The following is a 24,205-nucleotide window of genomic DNA, read 5'->3' on the forward strand; positions in this document are numbered from 1 at the left end:
CAGAAGCGAAGAGATGGAGGGCCTTGGTCCTACCCGAGGTCCCCGGGCCCTGAAACCCTGAGGCTCTGGTCAGGTTGCCCTCTTCTTTGCCTGTTACAGGAACAACTGCGATGAGGCGGTCAGAGTAATTTTGGGGAAGCTAGATTGTTTTATCCATCTGCATATGTGCCCTAGAGACCGCAGGACTAGTAGCAGGTGGTTTCTTGACAGGGTGATGCTGGCATTTGCGTCAGGCTTATGAAGTGGCAGCCCCAAGCTCGCCGTGGAGGGGCGGATCGGCGAGGGACTGTTAGCAAAGATGGCGGTGGCGGCTGCCGCGGCGAGGGTCTGGGGATCAAGTCGAGGCTTGGGCCGGGTTGGCCTCCTCCTGCGGCGGCCAGGGGCTCGTGGGCTGGCTAGATCAGTGAGTATCTGGGACAACGGGGAGTTTTCTCCAAGGAGGTATAGGGATGTTTACGCTGTCTTCAGAGTGTGGGGGTTCCTCTAGGGAGTGGAGGAAGGGCTTTTAACAGAAGGGACAAGGGCTGGGAGAACCACTTGGAGAGGACACCCAAGGGAAGAACTTCCAGTTCCTTAGGAGGAGAAAAGCCAGGCAGCCCCTTTGTAACCCTGAAGGAGAGAGACAACTTGGATAGAGCGAGGGAGCTTCTTGTTAGTTGCCGCCGTTCCCCAGGGGAGGCCGCTTGGAGGACGCGGGCGGGGGAGGTGTGACCTTTCCTCTCAGTAGTTGGAGAAAACTGCCTTTGTAAGGGACAGACTTTCTTCTCGGTAAAGACTCCCCCCCTTCAAGGAGGAGAAAAGAGAGATCAGGTTTCCCATCAGGGACTTTTATGGTGCCCTTTGCTCCAACTCTGATTTTAAAGTGAATTGCGTAAAAAAGTCGTTTGATCCTGTGCCCCCGATAGAATGCCTTGTCGGTTTTGATGACTGTACAGAGAAGATGATCAATAAATATTTGTTGAATTAATGAGAGGGTGGGAGCGGGGGCGGGGGGAGAGAGGTCCAGACAGAGCACTTAGCCCACATTTCTTAGAAACACTTGAGAAATGCCTTGTTTCTTGTCAAAAGTGTTAGGTTGATGCTGCTAATTGCTAGCTCACACAGCAGAAATCTAGTTAGAAGCCGCTATTTAGGAGAGAGGCCGGGGGCTGAGAAAAGCAGTGAACTAAGATTTCGCACGTAAGAGAGTCGTGGTTAAGAAGATGGGCTCAGGAGCTAGACCATGTGGCACCATGTCCCTAATCTGCCACTTTCCAGCTCGGTAGCTTTGGGCAAGGGACTGCTCCTCTCTGGACCTAATTTCCCCCTCTGTAAAATGCTAACAATGGCCCCATCTTAGGGTTGTGTAACTTAAATGTGTAAAGTGCTAAGAACAGGACCTGGTATATGACGAGTGCAATCAGAATGTTGGCCGCTGTTGAAAGTGAGGGTGGAGGGAAGGGACAGAAACTGGCCTCGGAGATGGGGGAAGAAGAAAGGAGGTGACCTTGGGAGGGTCTGGATTGGTGAGGGCCTTGGCGGGAAATCTATCAAGATCTTGTGGGGTTGGGCCTGACCGTCTGATGCCCAAACCATTGGGAAGGGAAGATAGAATCTGTGGGAAGAAGCTCTAGCTAGGGAGAGAAATGGGGGCAAGAAGATGGGCTGGGAGTGAGGTGTGGGGACACCTGGGAAGGGAGTTGAAGCAGGTAATTTCCGAAGGGCTGCTGGAGCAAGATGGAGGTGGAGAGTCCCTGCCTTTGGGCTGTTCTCGGTCAGTTTTGTTTTGTTTTGTTTTTGAGCCCTCAGATTCCCCACAGCTGAGCTCCCTAGAGCCCATTGGTTGGGCCTGCGCGGTGGGGTTGGGCTGGACTGGGGCAGGAGTAGGGAAGGGTCATTCCTGACTGATTAAATTGGCTTCCTTCCTGGCTCAGTCTCCTTGCTGCCCTTCACGCTTACTTCCCCTCCTTTTTTTTTTTTTTTTTTTTTGTGGTACGCGGGCCTCTCACTGTTGTGGCCTGTCCCGTCGTGGAACACAGGCTCCGGACGCGCAGGCTCAGTGGCCATGGCTCACGGGCCCAGCCGCTCCGCAGCATGTGGGATCTTCCCGGACCGGGACACGAACCCATGTCCCCTGCATCGGCAGGCGGACTCTCAACCACTGCGCCACCAGAGAAGCCCCTCACTTGTTTTTTCTTAAGATTTAAAAAGGAAATTTTTTTTTTTTTGAGGGGAGGGAAGGAGTAGTAGCATTTAGTCAAAGATTTTGAGCCTGATCTGGTCAATAGGACTTTTTGTAATGATAGGAGTGTTCTGAATCTATGTTGTCCAGTATAGTAGCCACTAGCCACACGTGGCTGCTGAGCACCAGAAATGTGGCTTAGCGTGACAGAGGAATTGAAGTTCTCATTTAATTTTTTTAAATAAATTTATTTATTTATTTATGGCTGCGTTGGGCTTTTTCTAATTGCATTGAGCGGGGGGCTACTCTTTATTGCGGTGCACGGGCTTCTCATTGTCGTGGCTTCTCGTTGCGGAGCAGGGCTCTAGGCTCACAGGCTTCAGTAGTTGTGGCTCGTGGGCTCAGTAGTTGTGGCAAGCGGGCTCAGTAGTTGTGGCGCACAGGCTTAGTTGCTCCGCGGCATGTGGGATCTTCCCGGACCAGGGCTCGAACCCATGTCCTCTGCATTGGCAGGCGGATTCTGAACCACTGCGCCACCAGGGAAGTCCTTGGCTAGTCTTAATGAAGCACTTTATCATTTATAGTGCCAACTGACACCATTATTGTATTTTTTTATTTTTTTCATTATTGTATTTAATACTGCCATACTGCAAGGTATGTACTGGTAGTTTTCTTCTATTACAGGGGAGGAGACTGAAGCTCAGAGAGGTGAGGTCTGAACTTGGAGCTCCGGACTCCAAAGCCTAGTCTCTTTCCACAGTACCAGGCTGCCAGGAGGAGAAGGGGTAGGGCTTCGGTTCAGGTCTTGCAACATCCTGCTTAGTCCAGACATGGTGTGTATCATCAGAGTCTGCCCGGGGCTGGTGGGAAGAGCCGACCTCAGCCCCCATCATGCCCTCCCTTCACTGCCCTTCAGCCCCACTGGCCGTTTTCCCCTTTCCTTGGATGAGCTCCTCCCACCCGGAGGCCTTTGTAGGGATATGGTCCTTCAGGTGTCAGGCTGAGAGTTCACTTCCTCAGAGAAGCTTTCCTGACCCCGTGACCGGTCTCAATGTGTAAAACAGGGACAATAGCAGTACCTCCCTCAGAGAGATACGCTGAGGGTGAAAGGAAGCAGCTCTTAGGAAGCACACGTACATCCATGTGCTCGGTAAGGGCTCAAGAAATGGCGGCGGCTGCTTTGCCCCAGGAACAGTGAATCTGTCGTGGCCTTGACTGATGCAGGGAAAGGATGCTTCCCATCTTCAGTGGCTGGGGAGCTTAGTGCTGCTAAAGCCGCCGGGTCCCTGAGGCCAGAGAAAGCCTGACGCATCTCCACACTTCCCTGGCCTCCCCAGCCGGATCCCCCTGGAAGGGAAGGCCGCTGATGAGGTCACTGACATTCCTGAGCTGGAAGTAAAGCCAGGGTCAGCTTTGCACTCTTTGAGGCAGAGCGCCTCAGACTCCAGAGAGAGAGCAGGCTTGGCTGGCCTCAGCTGTCCTAGCTTCCGAGGACTCGGTTACCTGGCACCATCCACACAGCCTTCCCGGGCTGGACCCCGCTCTTCTCTCCAGCTGCCCTGTAGTGGGCAGGCTGCCTGGCTTCAGATGCTGACACCGCTGCGCATCATCTCCCTGGGTCACGGCCAAGTCACCTAACCCCTGTGAGCCTTGGGGCCACCTGTGTGGTACGGAGGTGTGGTCATGACGCCTGCTTCACCTGGGTGCCGTGCAGGTTCAGTGAGTCACAGGCACCGTACAGCAGGTGCCTGGTGTGGCGCCGAGGCACGTAGTTAACTGCTGTGGTTACCGTGCTACAGCCAGGTGGTCTCCAGGGTGCCAGGATCTCTCCTCTTGCCTCAGAGCCTTTGTCCTTCCCAAGGACTGACGTGTTCTCCCCCCAGCCTCTGCCTGGCTCACCCCTGCTCGTCCCTCAGGCCTCGGCTTCGCTCCGCCTTCTCCAGGAAGCTTTTCCTCCTGCTGCATGTGATGCAGCTAGTGAAAGTCTTCCTACTCGATCTACAGCAGGTGCTTTATACCCGCCTCACCACCAGCCAGTGAAATAGAAACTCTTATTTCCACAAGGGGACGCGGGTTCAGGGAGACAGTCCTACCCAAGGTGACATGGCTGGAAAGGGACAGAGCCAGGATTCAAACACAGGCCGCTTGGCTCTCCAGCCCTCATCCTACCCTGCCTGTGTGTTAACTAACCTCTCTGCAATCCTGCCTCTTCCGACATCGCCCCTCCTGACTATGACTTGTGTGTTCAGTGTCTGTCATCCGTCTCTCCCCGTTGTCCCCAGCCCTCAGTTCAGGGCCTGACTTGGAGCAAATATTCAATGATGACTTGTTTGACCGCTACAGTCATCAAGTACACTTGTTAGCTAGTCATAGTTATCGAGTGTTTGTTACGTGTCAGGCACTGGGCTGAGCACTGTACACCCAGGGGCTCTTTAGATCCTCAGGACCGGGCTTCCCTGGCAGCCCAGTGGTTGAGAATCCGCCTGCCAATGCAGGGGACGTGGGTTCGAGCCCTGGTCCGGGAAGATCCCACATGCCGTGGCGCAACTAAGCCCGTGTGCCACAACTACTGAGCCTGCACTCTAGAGCCCGCAAGCCACAACTACTGAGCCCTCATGCCACAACTACTGAAGCCTGCGCGCCTAGAGCCCGTGCTCCACAGCAAGAGAAGCCCCCGCGATGAGAAGCCTGCGCACCGCAACGAGTGGCCCCTGTTGGCCGCAACTAGAGAAAGACCACGCACAGCAACAAAATAAATAAATAAATAAATGCAGCCAAAAATAAATAAATAAATTTAAAAAAAAAAAAAACAAGCACTGTAAAAAAAAAATCAGGACCATCTGTGAGATAGATGCTCATACCGCCCTTGGTTTACACATGAGGAAACTGATGCTCCGGGAGCTGTACTTACACTCCCGAAGGCAGCAGTCAGCTCAGAGTCCCTGCCCTTAACTGTGGCCCCATAGGGAGTGGCTCGAGGAGGGGCCACCCCAGTACGTGTGGGGCAGACCTTGGCCTTCCAGAACAGGCGTCTGTGTCCTGTGTGGTAGGAGAGAGCGTGGCTTCAAGGCTTTGTGTAGATCTGTGCAGCTTCTGCCCTTGTACGTCACTGCCACCAGGACAAACCCACTCCCCCGCCAAAAAGAAGGGAAAATGGGTGGAGACACATATTCCCTCTGCAGGCATTTTACCACCCACTCCCATTATGGAGCGTTTCCTCAGGGCCAGGCACTGTGCCGATCCCTTTGGTAGCTCAAGGAATCAACACAGTAACCGTGGGGTACGTACCACATTCATCTCTACAGGCCCAGGAAGAGTGGGCACGGCCAAAGCCCAACTCCAGGGTACAGGGGGCATTAGTGTACCCTGACTGTAGCTCTCCAGCCTCTGGAGGCAGACAGTCCTGCCCTGACACCAGGGTTTGTTCGGAGCCCCATGACCCTGTCCTCCTGGCCCCTGGCCTCCGGTCCTAGAGCCCCTCCCCAGATGGCATCTCCCGTGTCTCAGCCTGTCTCTGGAGTGTCCGCTGGGGCCTCGGTCTGGAATTACAATACAGTCTTGAGATGCAGTCAGCCCTTCTCCCCAGCTCCTCTTTTCCCCATCTTCCCAGGGTGCCAGTCAGTTTCCTTTTTCCCATTTCCTGACCCTAGATTTTGGTTTTTTTCCTCTTCTACCAATTTTTGAGCATGTAACGTGTCCCGTGCCTTTGCTGAACCCTTCGTGTGCCTTAGGAACTTTCTGCAGCAGCCCTCTGCAGCCTTTTCGCAGATAAGGAAATTCAGAGACACGGTGTTTTGCAGAGGGCTGTGCAGTGAGCTGAGAAATTGGAACCCAGGTCATCCAGGTCAGTCTGATTCTAACTAAGCCAGTGAACTTAACCGCTCATTCATCCGTTCGGTCAGTAATTGGCTGTTGAAGTGTGTGCTCTGTAAACCATTGTGGACATGCTTCTTGCCTCCCTGGAGCTTGTGATGTGTGTGGGAGATACACATGAGAGGAATGGATCCTCCAGGTGAATGGAAGGGTCCGGCCGCGTGAGCGCTCAGAAGGCGGAAGCACGGTCTGCAAGAGTTGGGCCGCTGCCCTGCCGTTGGGAGTATAATTTCCTTTATATCCTCACAATCACAAATGCAGATAAACGCACACAGGTTCACGTTCCCCTGCTGGAACCCGGGAAGGGCTCTTTGCCGCAATTAAAGGAGGGAGGGCGGGGAACGCATTTGAGCACCCGTGTGTGAGATCCAGCTCACGACAAGCCCAGACATTCTTCTTTAGCACCTATTGGAAGTGAAGCCACAGTTACTGAGCTGAGAGGAACCTGGCGACCGGTGGAAAGTAAAGATGCAGATGGGTGCAAAGTGGGCCAGCAGTGGCAGCTGGGGTTCGGGGTCTGGGTGTCAGCCCTGCCCAGGTTGGAAGCCCAGTCCTGACTTATCTGTTTTAGCCCTGGGGCCTGGTGCAGGGCGGTTATGTTACCTGCCTGAACCTGGGTTTCCTCGTCTGAAGGGCAGCAGTACATACTCTGCCTCACGGATGTGCTCTGAGGACTCAGTGAGGGTTCTGCACGCGGACCTCAGCCTGGTGCCTGGCAAAGACTTACTGCAGGGGCACTGTTGCAGTGCTCAGCCTAGTTCAGGGCATTCTAGCTCAAGTGCTGAGAAATGGAATTGGTTCCCCTCCTGGTGCATGTGTAGGCTTCTCCCGGGCTTTCCCCAGCAGGCCTCCTCTCAGCCGGGGGGGTGTGATGCTTTCCACGGGGCTCCTTCCCAGGTCCAGAAGGGACATGCCATTGCTCACTGTTTGCCTTTTGTGTGTCCCGTTACCCCAGCTTCAAATGCTCTGTCCCTGACCCCTAGATATCCTTCAGGTCCCAGCTCTCATATCACTTCCTCAGGGGAGCCTTACCCTCTTTCCACTCTGCTCTCACCCCATGGCTTCTCCTGGGGGAATACGCATCACCCTCATCCGCTCAGCGTTACTTGTTGAACCTCTGTCTTCCTTGCTGGGCGGCAGGGACAGGTGTCTTGCCTCTCTTAGGTCCCCGGAACCCAGCACAGGCCGTGGAACGAAGCAGGTGCTCAGATATTTGTTGAATGAGTCAGTCTGGGCTCCTGAACTGGAGTGGAGAGGGTGGTAAAGTGTGTGGAGCAGTTTGCCAGGCGGTGGGGAAAGAGGCTTCTGGTGCAGAGACGAGAGCAAGAGATGCGGTGGGAGAAACGATGATCGGCATCTTTCTGAGCCTTTACTATACATGCAAGCACTCTGCTCGCCGTTCTATACACGTGATTTTGTTTGAGCCGCGCAACGTTTCCATGCGGTGTTCTCCATTTTACAGGTTGAGAAAGGGGAGACTTGAAGAGGGGAAGTCCCGTTCCCATGGTCACTCAGCAAGGGATTTGAACTTGGCAGGCTGACTCTTAAGGGCTCACAGACATAGCTCTAAGCTGGGTGGCCTCCTTGTGGGTAAAGGGGTCAGTAAAGAGCCCTTCTGGCTGACTGGAGGTCGCTGTGCAGCGGTGTGTGTGTGTCTGTGGTAGCCGTGGGAGATGGAGAGGACGGGGTAGCGGCGGTCAGCCCTGGCGAGGCCTTGAATGCCAGGGTGAGGAGTTTGGACGTCTGATAATAATAGCTACTGGTTCTTGAGCTGCCTGCCACTTTATTAGATTATTTAACCTTTACAGCGACCCTGTGTGATAGATACTATGATTTTTCACCCCAATTTTACAGCTGAGAGCTGAGACACGAAGCAGTTGTAGGAACTTGCCCAACGTGTGACACGTTGGGAAGGTGGCCGAGCCGGGATTCAGACCCTGTGCATCAGGCCCCAGAGTCCACCGCGGCTGTGGTGGCTTAATCACCAGGCCGTGCTGCCTGCCGCTGCGGGGTTGAGCCTGCAGAGCCTCCGCTGCTCCTGACATGGGTGTCTGCTCCCCTCTCTCCCCCGCCGTCTCTCCCAGCATCCCCAGAGGCAGCAGCAGCACTTCTCGTCCCTGGATGACAAGCCCCAGTTCCCAGGGGCCTCGGCGGAGTTTATAGACAAGCTCGAGTTCATCCAGCCCAATGTCATCTCTGGGATCCCCATCTACCGCGTCATGGACCGGCAGGGCCAGATCATCAACCCCAGCGAGGATCCCCACGTGAGAGGCCGCTTCCCCCCGACCCCGTGCCTCCACGCCCAGGCCCCTTGCCCGTCTCCTCCCCTCTGGTCCCAGCGGGCCCACATATGTCTGTGCCTCCATCTGCAGCTGCCCCAGGAGAAGGTGCTCAAGTTCTACAAGACCATGACGCTGCTCAACACCATGGACCGCATCCTCTATGAGTCCCAGAGACAGGTGCGTGGGCACGGGCTGGGGAGAGGGGCGTGGGGTGACCTGAGGTCCCCCTACCTGTGTTTGGGCCAAAAGACAGCTCGCAAGGAGGAGGGAGTGCAATGGAGATCCTTGTCTTGAGGTCCTTAGAGTTCTTGGGGTTCTGCTGGGGCTCTGGAGGAAGAGGGTGGGAGGGTCCTGCCCAAGGGCAGCAGGGTGGACCAGATCACGGAAAGCCTGTTGTACGCCGTGCTGGGGGCTTAGCTGTGCTGGGAGAGGGCAGGCAGGAGAAGACTGGACTCCCCTTCCTGTCAGGCGCTCACAGTCCTGAGAAACAGCGTGGCTCTCGGTGCTTCCGGGAGTGCCCGTGTCCACTGTGCTGCGGTGGGGCACTCAGCTGTGTTAGCATCAGCTGACAGAGACCCAGTCAAAGCAGCGTCAGCAGAGAGGGAATTGGGTGACTCGACTAACTGCAGGTCCATAAGGCCCTGTTTCAGGCACAGCTGGACCCAGCGGGCTCAAAACATGTTTTCAGACGTGTTTCTCTCTCTGAGTGTCTTTTCGGCTCCCCTTTGCCTTGGCTTCCTTCATTCTCAAGCTGCGGTGGTCTCTGGAGGCTCCAGATTCACGGAGAGGTGGCAGAGAAGGGGTTCAGGGTACGGGCTGTGGAGCTAGACTGCAGTTCGAGTCCACATTCTGTCACTCTCTAGCTTTGTGGCCCTGGGAAAGTTGCTTAGCCGTTCAGTGCTTCAGTTTTCTCGTCTCTAGCTACTTTATGGGGTTGCTGTGAGGATTGATGGTGGCCTGTGTAGTGGCCTTAGGAACAGTGAAACTGGCATTTGTCGTGGATACCAGTCTTGCAATTATTATCCTTTCTGTTTAACAGTGGAAAGAGAATGTCTGGTCCCTAATGTTCCAGCAAAAGGCCCAGAGCTGATGCTTATTGGCCAGGCTTTGGTCACAGACCCCCCCTTGAGCCAGCCCATGTGATTGACCGGCCAAGCCGGGGCCACGTGCCCATCCCCAGGAACCAAGGGCACAGAGGCCTGGAGTCCGTCCCTCCCAGGCTGCGGAGACGGAGAGCAGGAGCATGGGGTTCCTGTTAGGAAAGTGGGAAGAATGCTGGGCAGGCTCGTCCTCAGGAGTGGGGATGGGCTTGGGCTTGGCAGTCTGCACTTGTATCAGGGCCCCAGGTGACCCCCCTGTGACCCCACTGTGCACTGAAAGCACAAGGCCCACTGAGGACAATTCCGAGCAGGTCAGGCGGGCAGCCAGCTCCCTGGTTCTCTTGCTCACAGGAGCACTACGTGTGGGTTCTCCATCTGCCCAGAAACTTCCCTTGGCTCCTACCGTCCACAGAATCAAGACCTGCCCTTCCTGTCCACCCCGTCTCCCATTCACTGTGGCCTGGGCCATCTGCTCCCCCCTGCATGGCCTCAGTGCCAGGCCACCCCTCCCACACTCTCTCACATGGCCGGGCTCCTTCCTGACCCCTGGGTTGTCTGCGCAGACGGGGGCTTTGGAACCTGGCAGACGTGGGTCCAGTCAGAAATGGGACTTTAGGCAGGTGACTTTTCTTGTCTTTGCCTCGGTTTCTTTAGTGTATTAAAACATAGAAATAACGACAGAACCCACCCCACCCCACCCGACCAGGTGGGGGTTGGAATTCTGCGAGACCCGGCACGTAAAGCCCCTCGCCCCTTGGCTGACACAGGGAACCCTCAGTAAGATCAGCTCAGCCATCAGGTTTCAGCCTTCCTTAGCTAGGGTTATCCCAGCAGCCCCCATCCCAACAGAAATAAAAGCAGTAGTTTAAACAGATTAATAGGTTTTTTCTTCTGCATGAGAGAAATGTGAAAACAGGTGGTCAGGGCTGGTGTGGTGGTACCACAGTGTCACTGGATACCCAGCACTGGCTTCTAGCCTCCAGGGCCCCTCATAAACCACATGGCTGCTGGAGCCCCCTCCGCCACGCCTCGCTCCAGGCAGGAGGCAGAAGGAAGGTGGAAGGTCAAACGTGGCACCGCCCAGCTGTCTCCCCACACCCACATTTATAGAACTTTCCAGGCAGTCCCACCAAAAAACATCACCCGTTTCATCGGTCACTCCCAGCTGCAAGGGAGACTGGGAAAGTAGTCTTTTAGTCCGGGCAGGTGTTGTCTGTGGTGGAATGAGATCTGTTAGCAAAGAGGAAGAGGGATCTGATACTGGGTAGGCAACCAGGGACCTCTGCCCCTAGCCCAGGTCCTGCTTCCTCAGGGGGCCCCCCCTCAGGCTCCTCCCCACACCAACCTCGACAGCCCTGCCAGGCCCTCAGCACCCAGCATCCGCCCCACTCATTGCTTTCAATTGGCTCCCCACCTGGAAGAAAGTGTTGTTCATCTGTGGTCCCCCCCCGCGACAGGAGGCCCCTGCGGAACACATGAGGCCTGGGCACAGGGCGTCCTGCAGCTGCTGACCTGGTTGGCTCCATTTTTACCTTACATACAGTCCTGCTTACCTCCATCTCTGTGCCAGGCCTCCCGGATCTCCAGCCAGACTTCACCTCTTAGCCCCCGATCTGCTTGGCTTCTCACCCTGGGTGTCCCTCACCAAATTCAGCCCATCCAGGCTTGAGCTCAGCACCTTCCTCCCGGACCTGCTCCTCTTCCGCCCTTAGGCCATTTCTCAGTGCCGGTACCGCCCTCCACCCATTTGCCCAAACTGGAGACCTACTGGTATTCCCTGTCCCCTCCCACCCCCTCACTATCACTTTCCCCTTTCATTCACTCTGCCCTTAGGTATTTAGTTAGAAATCCATTCTGCCGCCGTCAGGCACCCAGACTTCTTTTCTGCTTCACCATCGTGGGCGACTTGGCTTTCGGCCCGTGCTTCTTGCCTCACGTTCACAAGACGGCTGCCACAGGTCCAGGCTTCATGGCTGTGTGCAAACCTGGAGGGAAGGGGCGGCAGCAGCTGCAGTGACCTCTTTTATCAAGAAAGCAAAAGCAGAATTCCGCTTAATTCTCTGCCTAGAACTTGTGTCCTGTGGCCACTTCTGACTGTAAGGGAGGCTGGGAACATATTTTTCCAGGCTCTGGGATTAGGGGGCTCAGGAGAAGGGAGTTGCCCTGGGCACCGGTGTAGCGAACCAACAGGGACTGCCGCTCCCTGCACCGCTCACTCTGCTTCTCAAGACTCTCAGTCATCCTCTCCCTGCCGCCTGCCACCACCAGGCCAGGCCGCGCCCCCTCCCACCTGGCACTTGGCACTCGTTCCTGTCTCCTCCATCCGTTCCCACGTGGTAGCCTGAGAGACATTTTTAAAACATCTCTCCCCTGAGAACTGTTGGCGGTTACCGTCCTCAGGGTAAAGTCCGGATATGTCGTTCTCTCTCCCTCCTCGTAGTTCTCCACCCCTCCCACTTTGTGTCCCAGCCCTTCTGACCTCATGGCCTTTCTTGTTCTCTCTGCCTGGAAACCTCCACCCTCCCTACCTTTGCTCGGCATAGGCATCGCTCCTCGATGCCCCTCCACAGTGGGGCGGGTACCCCTTCAGCCCCCATCACGCAGCCCCATCACCCTGGCTGTAACCAACCTGGCGGTTCCTCTGTGAAGGCAGGGACGCCAGCGCGGCCTGGCCCAGAGCCGGCCTCCAGGAAGCATCTGTTGAACCACGGAGTGGTTGGAAGTCGGTCAGTGTTCAGATGTTTCTCTGGCATTGCCCAGTCTAACTGAACCTGCCCTCTGGGCCCTCTTCCACCCCCAGGGCCGGATATCCTTCTACATGACCAACTATGGTGAGGAGGGGACGCACGTGGGGAGTGCAGCAGCCCTGGACAGCACGGACCTGGTGTTTGGCCAGTACCGGGAGGCAGGTACGTCTGCCCGTGGCCCGGCCCTGTGGAGCAGGTGCCAGGGACCTGGGTCTGTGGTCCCCATCGAGACTCGTCAGGCCCAGTCCCTCCTGCTATGAAGGCGAGGCCCACATCAGTTACCAATGTGCTCTTCTAGGAGCGGCACCTTGCCAGAGAGGCCTAAGGGTGCTTCCCCTCCGCGGAGGCCTGGCAGTATTGTAGTTAAGAGCCTGTGCTCCTGACCATTCCATGCCTTGCTGGTGACCAGTTATTCGATTTTGGACAAGTCACTTCCGTTCTCTGAGCCTCAGTTTTCTCATCTTTGAAATAGAGATTATGATGGGATGGCAACCCCTTGCGCTGTGGGGCTGCCGCGAGCCTGCAGTGAGGTCAGGCCGAGCTGGCCTCTTCCCAGGTGCCGTGTCCTTCACGCAGCCACAGCCGAGGCAGATGGGTGGGCGTGTTCCAGCCTGGGAGTGGCTAACTTCTGAGTGAATGAGGGAGAGGATGGAAGGAGCGACGACTAGGAATGAAGAAAACGGATGAGTGTTAAGGAGAGACTGGGCGTGCAGGAGTGAGCCCGGGGAGCTGAGGGTGGGGTTCCACAGCAGTTGTTGGTATGGGGCCCAGCAGGGGAGCCAGATCTGACCCTTCCTCTCAGGTGCTGCACGATCTTGGGCAGGTTGCTTAACTGCTCCTTGCCTCAGTTTCCTCATCTACTGGGGGAGACAGTGAACCCTCCCAAGACGGTTGTTGAGGGGTTTCAGAGGGCAGATGACGTAAAGCCCTCAGCACAGGGCCTGGCGTGGGGTGAGCACTCGGAGTCAGAGGCGGTGTCGTGAGCAAGGCCTCTCACCCGGGGACAGCTCTTCAGTGGGGAGGTGTGGCCTGGCCAGGCAGGCTGCCCAGAGCGCTCCCGGGACCAGCACAGCCTTCCAGTCTGCTCTCAGACTATCTACTGTCTCAGCTGCACCAGACCCCCCCACCCCACATGCTCCAGGGGAGCAGATGCCCTGTGATACCGTCCGTGGTTCCGCATCATTAGGTTTGCCTGGGCATTGGGCCGCGAGCCAGGCCCCTGCCACGTTTGCTAAGCGCTTCTCACTGTTTCTGCTGAGGGGATCTCTCTGGGGAGGGCTCCATGCAGGGCCTGGAGCGAGGGTCCTGGAGTTACGGGCGGCCGCTGGGCTCTGCACATGGGGGCTGTTTGGGCCCCAGCCGCCTCTGCAGGAGTGAGCCGTCCTGCACCAAGGGTCACGGAAGGCCCTGCATCCAGACAGCTGCCGAGGCGCCTGTGAGGGGCAGGGAGGAAAGGCAGGCCCCGCTTGTCCCAGTCCTGTGAGGGGCAAGGAGGAAAGGCAGGCCCCGCTTGTCCCAGTCCTGTGAGGGGCAGGGAGGAAAGGCAGGCCCTGCTTGTCCCAGTCCTGACTGGGCCGCTACTCCCCGTGTGACTCTGTGTCTCCTGTGAAGTGGGGAGAACAAGGGCACTGAGAACGGCAGCGCTCACTGAGCTGTCCTCAGTGCCGGAAACCTTGGAGCCTGTGTCGGTTCCCCTCACAGCAGAGTGGAGGCCCCTACCCACCTCCCACTGGAGCGGCCGCAAGGGACCCCCCGCCAGCCCCACCAGCTGTGTGAGCCAGCTAGTGCGAAGCTCGCGTCAGAGAGGTGTGGCCTTGTGGCGCCTTTGATGATGAGGTGGGCATCCGCCGGGGTTTTGTTTGAAGAAAGGATTTTACTGCCATGAGCAGGTTTGAATATTTCCTCTCTAGTCCACAGGTCGTGAGCACGGCCCATACTTCTTTTTGGTTCATATGATGATTTTTTTTTAAGTAGATGAATTAGTGGAAACTCTTAAAAATCAGGTAGCTTCCCTTCCTCTCCCCTAGCGCCCCCCCCCCCCCAAAAAGCACGCTGGATTGCTCCTTTTGAAAAGCTGGACCACCTGCCTCCCTGGGCAGAGGTCAGTTGGTTTGAACAGCAGCCTCTGCTTTAGGCAGGCCTGTGCTTTCTGCTCTGCCCGCCTGCTTCCTGCACCCGCCTGGTCCCTATGAGCATCCGAACGCGCCTTCCCTGCTGTAGGACAGTCAGCGGAACGGGTCCTGGGCAGGAAGGGCCTGGCCCAGGGGCCCTCACAGGGTTGGCCTGTCCCGCACACCACCCGCCACGGTAACCCTGCCTTCTCCTGCACCAGGCGTGCTCATGTACCGGAACTATCCCCTGGAACTGTTCATGGCCCAGTGCTACGGCAACGTGAGCGACCTGGGCAAGGGGCGCCAGATGCCCGTCCACTATGGCTGCAGGGAGCGCCATTTCGTCACCATCTCCTCTCCACTGGCCACGCAGATCCCTCAGGGTGAGGATGCACGCCCCGGGCCGCACACACAGTCTGAGTCGTTACCCTGCTTGGGCCCTAGCCTCCTCCATCCCTTCCGGGGGCTTCCTGGTGGCGCCAGGGTCCTAGCGCTGGCCTGGGCTCTAGACTTACACCCCTCTTGTCTGGGACCCTCGCAGGAGGGCTCTAGTGGCGTCTTCGCCCCATTCGGCAGGTTTGAGCACAATCACGCTGTCAGTTTCTCACGCTTGTGCCCAGCCCGTGTCCGTTCACCGGCACAGCCAGCTGCGTGGGACTGAGCGTGTGCCAGCTTCCTTACTAAAGGTCACCCGGCCGGTAGCAAGAAGAGGAGGCACTCAAATCGTGGACCGTGTGGCTCCAGAGGCTGGGTCCTCCACCCCGGCCCTGTCCTGCCTGCCCTGAGTGCCTCCCCTGAAGCTTACTCCGCAAGTGCACGATGCTTAGCGCAGTTGGTGTGGCTTCTGTTAAAGGTGACTGCTTGTGAAGCAGACCCGCCGGGGGAGGGCTGTGGCCACACAGTGCAAAGACGGGGATGTGGACGGCCCCCGCCCCCGCCCTGTGGAGCCTGCACTCGGTCGAGGGTCAGTCTGCTCCAGGGCAGACACGTGAACTGATGTGTACAGGGCTTAGAGTGCCTGGCATGTCAGAGGGCTCTGGGCACGTTCGCCCGGTGTGTTCTATTTGGGAACAGGAGCGGTTTGTGTCTGAGGTGGGAGGCGGACAGGGCAGCTTTCTGGGAAGAGGTAGCATTTTCACTGATTTCCATTTCGTAGGCTTTCCATAAGGTGGGGCCTGGCCCTCATCTTCCATTTGGGTGACCAGTTAAGTCACTCAGTTGGCCAGTGTACGGAGTCCATGCTGTGTGCTGGGTGCCATTCTAGGTGCCTTGAACAGAGGCAGCAAAAACCTCAGCCTTCCTGCTGCTGACACTGGTGGGAGAGACGGACAATAAACAGGATGAAGTAACACATGGAGTGTGTCAGGGGTGACAAGGCCCACAGGGAAAAGTAAAGCTGAGAGGGAGCGGTTCTTGATGGGGGAAGGTGGGGACAGCTGTCACCAGGTGACAGTACAGACCAGAAGGTGAGAGAGGGAGCCACTCGGGATGTGGAGGCGGGTGCCTGCTCGGTGACGTGTCCGAGGTGCCAGGAGGAGCCAGCGGGGCAGGTGTGGAGGGAGGGGTGCGCACAGGTGGGGTCTCAGGCTGTCGACTTTTGAAGACACTTGGACCCAGAGTGGCCCCGAGCTGGGGGAGGGGGAGGAGTCCGCTGCAGAACCACCTGCCGGCTCGGCTGCTGCCCTGAGGGTAACAGCTTGGGTGGGAGGAGCAGGGGGCTGGGGAGGAGGCTGCTCGGGCCAGAGGTGGGGCTGGGACCACCAGGGAGAGGTTAGGGAATGGGGAGAAGGGGTCGGATTCTGGCTCCGCTTTGAAGGCCGAGCGGGCATGGGGGCGTGACAGAAAGTCAGGAGTCAAAGATGCTGAAGTTCGTGGCCTGAGCAGTTGGAAGGATGGAAGGATGGAGCTGCCGTCAGCCGACGGGAGGAGACTGTGGGCGGGGCAGCTTCTGGGGGGGGGGGGGGCGGCGGCTCAGGTGTTTTCTTTCCCCTCAGAGCCTGGCAACAGCTAGCCTGAGGGCCGGAGCCCCGGGTTGGGGTGCGAGGGTGTGGACGCGGGGAGGGTATGAGTGCAGGGAGACGCGTGTCTCTGCTCCTGCAGCGGTGGGGGCAGCCTACGCGGCCAAGCGGGCCAACGCCAACAGGGTCATCATCTGTTACTTCGGAGAGGGCGCGGCCAGTGAGGGGGACGCCCACGCCGGCTTCAACTTCGCCGCCACCCTCGAGTGCCCCATCATCTTCTTCTGCCGGAACAACGGCTATGCCATCTCCACGCCCACCTCTGAGCAGTACCGCGGGGATGGCATCGGTACGGGCCCTGGGGGCTGCTCCCCGCTCTGCCTGCGCCCTCTCCTTCCTCCCCTCTCGCCCCACTCCCTGCTCCTGTCTCACCTGAGCCCTGGGGCCTGACCTGCCTCCCTGTCCCTACAGCGGCTCGAGGCCCCGGATACGGCATCCTGTCCATTCGCGTGGATGGCAATGATGTGTTTGCTGTGTACAACGCCACCAAGGAGGCCCGGCGGCGGGCCGTGGCAGAGAACCAGCCCTTCCTCATTGAGGCCATGACCTACAGGTGCCTGCCGCGCCCCCCGCCTCCGCCCCCGTCGGCCCCCAGCCTCGACCACTGCCGTCCTCAGCACCTCCCCCACGTGGATCACCGTCCCCGCGGTACAACCCCACTGCCCTGCACCGTGTAGCCCCTTCCGGCCTTTATTCCATTTCCCGCCTTCTCCCCTAGTCCCCCCCGTTCCTTCCTGACCCTCACCTGAGGGGCGCCAGCCTGACCCTGGGTCCCCCTCCGGCTGGTAGGATCGGGCACCACAGCACCAGCGACGACAGCTCAGCGTACCGCTCAGTGGACGAGGTCAATTACTGGGACAAGCAGGACCACCCCATCTCCCGGCTGAGGCACTACCTGCAGAGCTGTGGCTGGTGGGACGATGAGCAGGAGAAGGCCTGGAGGAAGCAGTCCCGCAAGAAGGTGAGGAAGGGCCACCCTCCGTTGGAAACCACCCCAGGGGTCGTGTTCCGGGATGGTGTGTCACGGAGAACCCTGGAAGGATGGGGAGGCTGGGGGTTGGGGGCCATTGAATTGGCAGCCTCGGGGATAACCCTGGTGATGTCTCTAATGTCATGATGCCAGGACACGTGCACCTTAGCCGTGGTCTGCCCTCAGCTCCTCCGCCTCTGAAGAGGGATACTGGGGTACCCACCTCAGGAGCTTGTCTGAGGGTTTGCATCTGATCCAGATGGGGTGTAAGTGTCCGCCAGAGTCTGTGCACTGCCCTCCTCGGCCCTGGTCATCAGACACCAGAAGCACTGCGGCCCAGTGGGCAGGGCAGACCCTGGTGTCGGGCAGCATGTGCTTCCTGGCTCTGCCCCTGACCACAGCATCGTGGGCATGTCCCTTCTCTGTGCCTCGGTTTCCTCACCTCTGAGCTGCCTGCTTCTTAGGGCTGCTGAGAGGCTGAATCGATTCCATACTCTTAGTATAGTGCCTGGTTCTGCTAAGGATGGAGATGCTGGGATTTGGGACATCAGTTGTCACCACTATTTTTTTTTTCTTTTTAATTTATTAAATTTATTTGTTTTGGGCTGCCCTGGGGCTTCGTTGCTGCGTGCGGTCTTTCTCTAGTTGCAGCGAGCGGGAGCTACTCTTCGTTGCGGTGTGCGGGCCTCTTATTGTGGTGGCTTCTCTTTGTTGCAGAGCAGGGGCTCTAGGCGCGCGGGCTTCAGTAGTTGTGGCGCGTGGGCTCTAGAGCGCAGGCTCAGTAGTCGTGGCGCACGGGCTTAGCTGCTCCGCGGCACGTGGGATCTTCCCGGACCAGGCCTCGAACCCTTGTCCCCCGCATTGGCAGGCGGATTCTTAATCACTGTGCCACCAGGGAAGCCCGTCACCACTATTTCTATTGTCCACGTGGGAACTTGAGGCTCAGGGGGTTAACCCCTCGCCAGGATCCCACAGGTAGGAAGCAGGTTCCTGGGTGAGAGGTCGGCTGCCTGCCCACTGCCGCTTGTCCCCCAGGTGATGGAGGCCTTTGAGCAGGCCGAGCGGAAGCTGAAGCCCAGCCCCAGCCTGCTCTTCTCAGATGTGTATCAGGAGATGCCTACCCAGCTCCGCAAGCAGCAGGAGTCTTTGGCCCGTCACCTCCAGGCCTATGGGGAACACTACCCCCTGGATCACTTCGAGAAGTGAGGCTACTTGGCCCATCCCCACCTACGCCAACTCTGCCTCTGAGGGCAGAGGCGGCCAGGGCAGCACTTGGGGCGGCTCCTGCCTCTCCGTGCTGTTAACGTTGGTGGGGCCTTGGTCAGCCCCTTCTTCGCCTTTAGTTACAGGGTCTTCTCCCAGGGGCTGGGCAGGGGCACCTCCAGGACTGGAAGCCCCTCAGGGCTGGGGGTGGACGTGGCAGGTCAGCCTGTGGAACTTACTCAGAGTGAGAGGTGGCCAGCAGGTAGTGAATAAACTGTGTCTCTGCATTTGGCTTCATGCTACCTCTGGTTTCTGTTTCCTGGAGTTGGGGATGTGGGAGGAGAGGCCAGCATGACTGGTTTGGGGCCGCCCGTGCTTCTCCAGTTGAGATAAATAAGGCCGAGGCTGTTGAGCTGTCGTCTTCCTCCAGAAGCTTCAGCAAGCAGGGTGGGGGTGGGGTCCTCCGGAGAGGGCCTCTTGTCTCCCGTAGAACGGGTCAGAGCTGGTGTCCAGCGAGGTGACCGAGAGGCCATCGGAGCCGGCCTTGCCCAGTAAGGGTGGGGAGAGCGTCTGGTGTGAAGGTCAGGGTGCAGCTGAGCTTTGCTCCGTAAACTGCCTCAAGGCCCCATAGACAGAGACGACGACTCCAGGCCTCAGAAACTGAAAGACGGCAACAGTCTGTCGCCTCTTGGGGAGGCCCAGGGAGGGCTCAGGCAGCCTCCATTCCAGGACCTCCTTCCTCGCACCGAGGCCTAGAAAGAGAGGCTGAGCAAGGGGCTGGCGCCAAGGCCCAGGCCAGGTCTGCCCTCCCCGCCCCGCCCCACCTCCGAGTCTCAGCACTGGAGCTGAGGGTCCCGCAGCTGTTTCCAGAGCCGGACGCTGTCCTGGGGGCTGAGGGGCCGCACCAGCAGCAGGTCACGGAAAGCACAGGGGTCAGCAGTGCGGCCTGCCGGCCAGGCCGTGAAGAAGCCTTTGTGGGTCCTGGGGGCCAGGCCCAGGGCTTGGAAGCACAGGCCGGTGTAGACATCATCGAAGGGGAAGGGCGCCACGCGGGCCGCCGCCCGCAGCAGCCAGGGTGCCAAGCGGCCCGCGATGATGTAGCCGCCCCCACTTGCGTAGGCTGGGTAGCCGCCTTCAAAGAAGGACCCAGGCACGTAGAAGGGTCCTCCAGGCTTCCGGAGGGGCTTGGCCTGGGTGAAGACCTCACCCAGGTAGAGGCCACGGGCCGTGCTGGGCGGCAGGGCCCGCAGGTGGTCCAGAAGGGCGGGGACGCGCACGAAGGCGTCATCCAGGGCTTGCAGGATGAAGCTCACGCTGGGGCAGTGGCGGCCCAGCCAGGCCAGCAGCAGGAGGTCCTTGAGCGTCTGGTTGAAGGGGGCGTCAAGGAAGTCCCAGAGCAGCAGGTCGCTGTAGCGGCGGCTCTCCCAGGCCACCAGGGAGCCTAGGTCAGGCCTCCCCTCGCCCGCCGGGGACCCCAGCAGGAAGAGCAGCCGGACCCCGGGAGCCGGCCTGCCCCACGTCTCCCTCACGGCCTGTCGTTCTGCAAAGCGCCCTGGTTCCGACTTGACGGCCAACAGCAGGTAGGGGACGTCGGGGTCCTCGCAGCTGGCCACCTGGCCACCGCCACCCCTGGGCAGCCACCGTGGGAAGCTCCGGCAGGCTGCCGACAGCAGGAAGTGGCGGAGGTCCTCGGGGTAGGAGGCGAAGTCGGGGATCTCGGCCGCAGCGGCAGCTCCCCAAGCGCGGCAGCCCCCCACCTCAGTGCTGTCCCCACTGGGCAGGGTCCCCAACCGCCACTGCTGCTGGTTCCAGTAGGCCGAGGGCAGCGGGTCAGTCTGGCCCAGACGGGCCGAGAGGTTAGCCGGCAGGGTGGGCTCGGGGCTGGCTGGCGTGGGGCCTGGTGGGGTGCTGCGGGGTCCCGGGTAGGCCTTACCCAGCCGGGGCTCGGACGTCCACTCGATGTACACTTTGAGGCCCAAGAGTGTGAGCAGTGCTGACAGGCAGAGAAGGCACTTGGGGCAGCGCATGACCCGGCCCAGGAAAGGGCAGCTGTGGGACCTGCGAAAGAGCCACAGAGGCCTTTTGGGGTGCAGGGGCGGGCCCTCGGGCCCTGCCGAGCCCTCCAGGGCTTCTCGTAGTCTCAGACCCTAAACCAGCCCTCCACCAACGACCCTGTACGAATCCCTATTCTACTCGCATTCCAGCACCCTGTTCTTTCCACTCAGCCTAGCTCCTTCCACTTTCGTAGAAACCCGGGAGGCTACCTATTCCCCATCCGCACCCCAGAGACCAGGGACTCCGCCATTCCAACCTCCCTCTCCCCCCAGTTCATCCCCCTTACCAGGAGTCAGTATCACCGGGGTCACCTCCTCGCCCGACAGTCCCCACCCCAGGCACGGCTCCCTCCCCTTTACCTCTGGGTCTGGCTCTGGCCAGCTCCAGCGCCCTGGGCCTTGGGCCGGCCCTCTGCCCTCGTCCGGCAGCGCTGGTGTCTCCAGCGCTGTTGTTCTCCAGCCCAGCCCAGCCCAGCCCAGCCCAGCCCAGCCAGTCTGTGGGAGGCTGGGAGGGCCCCAGGGGCCGGGAGGGACCGGGGCGGGGCTGAGGGAGGGGAGGGGGGAGGACAGGAGGCAGACCTGAGGGATGGGGCTGTGGCGTGTTGGGGCTGGTTTTCTGGTGAGACAGCGGGAAAGGTGCAGGGGTGGCTGCAGAGACCGGGAGCTGACAGGCTGGGGAGGGGAGAACCAGGGAGCCTGGGAGAGAGTCCAAGGGAGGGTGAGGCCGAGGGGCTGGGAAGTGTCAGAATGGCCCAAGGGCAGGCAGAGTCCTGAAGTGGCCAGGCTGGAGGCCAGGGGCAGGGCCTGGCCGGGGGAGGAGGGTGTGTGTGTGTGTGTGTGTGTGACTGTGCTGAAAGGGCATGGGTGACCTTGCCAGAGGTGGGGGTGTGTGGCCCGGAGTCAGGGTGGGGATGGGGAAGGGGGCTGGTGGGGAGGAGGGGATACAGGCAGAGACGGACATTGCAGAGAAAGAAGAGACAGCCAGGGAGACCCCGGGGGCAGGCAGGGAGGAGACAGGCGGCAGAGATTCAGGAAGGCCCAGAGGAGAGAGCTGCAAGAAGAGAGAGATAGGACGGGAAGGTGGAGACAGCTGGCGAGAGATAAGGGAAGCCCTTGTGGGGGAGGGTGGAGAGATGTGCAGGGGCAGGTGGAGGGACGACGGGGTGGGAGCAGAGAGCAGGGAGTCTGCCAACCGAGCCAGAGCCAGGCAGAGGCAGCCAGACCCAGAGAGGAGCCGGGGAGGAGCAGATGGAAGGGGTGGGGGGAGGGGGGGCCAAGCCAGAGGGCAGTGAACGGGGCGGTGGGGGGCACCAGGAGCCCTGGAGCTGCGCTGACCCCTGTGCCTCCTCCCTCCCTCCCTGGTCCCACACGCAGGCCCTGACTCTGCCACGCCCTGAGGCCCTGGCTCTGCCACGCCCTGAGGCCCTGGCTCTGCCACGCCCTGAGGCCCTGGCTCTGCCGACAGCGGCAGGCATGGTGATTCCAGGGACACTCCCATCCGGCCCCCCGGGACCAGAGAGGGTGTCTGCCGGTGTTTCCGTCGCAGCCCTCCGGAGGCGTCTGCTGTTTGGGCTGCATCAGCTGTCTGGGGTGGCAGGCAGGTGGGGCCGCCTCATACCAGAGCTCCTGGAGCCTGGGCTGGGACGCAGGGCCCCCCAGTGAGCCCGGCCTGACCCCCTTCACCCCCACCCGGGTTGGGAACTGCCCGGATCACCTCAGGAACCCTGTCCTGGACAGGGCAGCAGCAGCTGATCATCTGTCTAGCGGATTCCCTCTCCCCAGGATTGAATAATGGAGCCCATGGGACCAGATGGAGGACGAGGGTATGGAGAAGGTGGGGAATACTGATGGAATAAAAGCAAGAGGGGGCTGGGGCCGGGCCCTGAGAAACCTTGGAAGGGGTCTCCAAGCCCTCTTCCCCCCAGGCCGGGGTGGAGCCGTCCAGGCCCCCCCGACTCGGCTCATCTAGCTTCTCCCAGGGCGCGGAGGTTTCTCCACCGGGGGCCGAGCGGCCGCGTGCCTGTCTGCAAATGCTCCAGTCAGGAGAGAGAAACTGCTCGGCAGCCGGAAGGTAAAGTGGAACGTCGAGAATGACTGAAGAGCTGCCCTCTTGTGGAGTGCGGTCGGGTGGATGTGCGGGCTGAAAGCGGAGCACCCCACCTTCCTGTCTCCCCCAGCCTTTGAATCTCCCTCTCCAGATTATGCGAGGGCGGTTCTGGCTTCTCGCCTTAGTAACTGTAGGTCACTGTTGAGTCCAAATGCCGGCCAGCCAACTAAGCAAGCTGTCCGGACCACGCCAGCTGCACTGGCTAACTTGTTATACCCAGAAGCTCTAGTAAGTGCCCTCCTAGCGGTGAACTTGGCCCCATGCAGTGTAAGATCCACTGGCCTAACACCCTGAGAACCCACTGCTGTGCAGGTTCCCCAGAGTTGACTCTACATCTGTCTGCAAGTCTTGCCCTTCAGTGTAAGAGCAGTTCCCTTCTGGGTCGTAGTGAGCACCTGTCCTCTGGAGCGTGCTGAGACTTGACCCCTGGCATCTGTGGGTCTAGTGGCAGCCGGGAATGCTTGTGAGCAGGATAGCTGGTGGTCTCCTCACACGGGTAAGGGAGGCTCCCAGTGACTTGGGAGTTCGAGATCATCTTTCCTTTGGGTCCAACCAGATGACCCGATTCCAGATTTCTGGATCCCACTGTTTACCAGTGCCCTCACTTTCTTATGAGAAACTTGTCAAGACTGGGAATTCAACTGTCATAACTCAGCAACTCGAAAACCCAAATGTTGTGTTGTATTTTCAGCAGTATCTACAAGTAAGAACTTTGGGGGGCGGTGGGGGACTGCCATGGGAGCTTTCCAATTCTGAAGGGGTGACTTGAGCTGGGCACTCCAGGCAATCTGCCTGGCCCTATCTTTAGAACTGTCATTACTGCCACAGCATCAAGTGCAGCAGCCATAGGGCCTCCCAGGGCACAAGGCTTCAGTTGGCACCTCATCACGACCCCAGGCAATAGCGTTTTCGTGATGCGGTTGCATGCCTTAGATTTTTGGGTTTTTTTTAATTTTTATTTTATATTGGAGTATAGTTGATTAACAATGTTGTGTTAGTTTCAGGTGTATAGCAAAGTGATTAATGTGCATGTATCTGTTCTTTTTCAAATTCTTTTCCCATTTAGGTTATTACAGAATATGGAGCAGAGTTTCCTGTGTTATACATTAGGTCCTTGTTGGTTATCTATTTTTTATTTTTTAAATGTTTTTGGCCGCACTACGCGGCTTGTGGGGTCTTAGTTCCCCAACCAGGGATTGAACCTGCGCCCTCAGCAGCGGAAGCACGGGAGTCCTAACCACTGGACCACCAGGGGATTCCCTATCTATTGATATTTTAAATATAGCAGTGTGTACATGTCAATCTCAAACTCCCAGTCCATCCCTCCCCCCCACCCTTCCCCCCTGGTAACCTTAAGCTTGGTTCTCTAAATGAGTCTGTTCCTGTTTTTTAAGTTCATTTGTATCTTTTTTTTTTTTAGATTCTGTATATAAGTGATATCGTATGATGTTTTTCTCTGTCTGACTTAATTCACTTAGTATGATAATCTCCAGGTCCATCCATGTTGCTGCAAATGGCATTATTTCATTCTTTTTAATGGCTAATATTCCATTGTATATATGTACATCTTCTTTATCCA

General features: G+C 58.5%; 2 protein-coding genes across 5 annotated transcripts; one reads left to right on the forward strand and one right to left on the reverse strand.

Annotated features, from left to right (window-relative positions):
- The first annotated feature begins 121 nt into the window (after positions 1-121).
- BCKDHA (branched chain keto acid dehydrogenase E1 subunit alpha) lies at positions 122-18,757 on the forward strand. 3 transcript variants are annotated; one of them, XR_004523479.2, is made up of 9 exons: positions 122-403; positions 8,119-8,298; positions 8,407-8,493; positions 12,217-12,325; positions 14,496-14,657; positions 16,375-16,581; positions 16,704-16,940; positions 17,082-17,253; positions 18,298-18,493. XR_004523479.2 is itself a non-coding variant. In XM_033845896.2 (9 exons), the coding sequence occupies exons 1-9, from the start codon at positions 299-301 to the stop codon at positions 18,466-18,468; spliced, it is 1,335 nt and encodes a 444-aa protein (XP_033701787.1). In that variant the 5' UTR covers positions 168-298; the 3' UTR covers positions 18,469-18,757. The 3 variants fall into 3 exon arrangements, 2 of the variants coding, with proteins under 2 accessions (XP_033701788.1, XP_033701787.1); XM_033845896.2 differs by having other exon boundaries at positions 168-403; positions 16,704-16,845; positions 18,298-18,757; XM_033845897.2 differs by lacking the exon at positions 14,496-14,657 and having other exon boundaries at positions 165-403; positions 16,704-16,845; positions 18,298-18,757.
- Positions 17,826-21,020, reverse strand: B3GNT8 (UDP-GlcNAc:betaGal beta-1,3-N-acetylglucosaminyltransferase 8). 2 transcript variants are annotated; one of them, XM_033845898.2, is made up of 2 exons: positions 20,880-21,020; positions 17,826-20,523 (listed from the first exon to the last, which is right to left on the reverse strand). In XM_033845898.2, exon 2 carries the CDS (start codon positions 20,490-20,492, stop codon positions 19,299-19,301), a length of 1,194 nt encoding a protein of 397 aa, XP_033701789.1. In that variant the 5' UTR covers positions 20,493-20,523; positions 20,880-21,020; the 3' UTR covers positions 17,826-19,298. The 2 variants fall into 2 exon arrangements, with proteins under 2 accessions (XP_033701789.1, XP_033701790.1); XM_033845899.2 differs by having other exon boundaries at positions 20,807-20,978.
- Between the last annotated feature and the right edge of the window lie 3,185 nt (positions 21,021-24,205).

This window comes from Tursiops truncatus, chromosome 19, assembly GCF_011762595.2.
Source record: "Tursiops truncatus isolate mTurTru1 chromosome 19, mTurTru1.mat.Y, whole genome shotgun sequence".
Lineage (NCBI taxonomy): Eukaryota > Metazoa > Chordata > Mammalia > Artiodactyla > Delphinidae > Tursiops > Tursiops truncatus.

Excerpts from the sequence above, each read along its gene's own strand:
- BCKDHA (XM_033845896.2), top strand. The coding sequence starts at position 299 with ATGGCGGTGGCGGCTGCCGCGGCGAGGGTCTGGGGATCAAGTCGAGGC. Across the intron at positions 8,299-8,406 it reads ACCCCAGCGAGGATCCCCAC|CTGCCCCAGGAGAAGGTGCT; the intron begins GTGAGAGGCCGC and ends CTCCATCTGCAG. Across the intron at positions 17,254-18,297 it reads GGAAGCAGTCCCGCAAGAAG|GTGATGGAGGCCTTTGAGCA; the intron begins GTGAGGAAGGGC and ends CTTGTCCCCCAG.
- B3GNT8 (XM_033845898.2), bottom strand. The coding sequence starts at position 20,492 with ATGCGCTGCCCCAAGTGCCTTCTCTGCCTGTCAGCACTGCTCACACTC.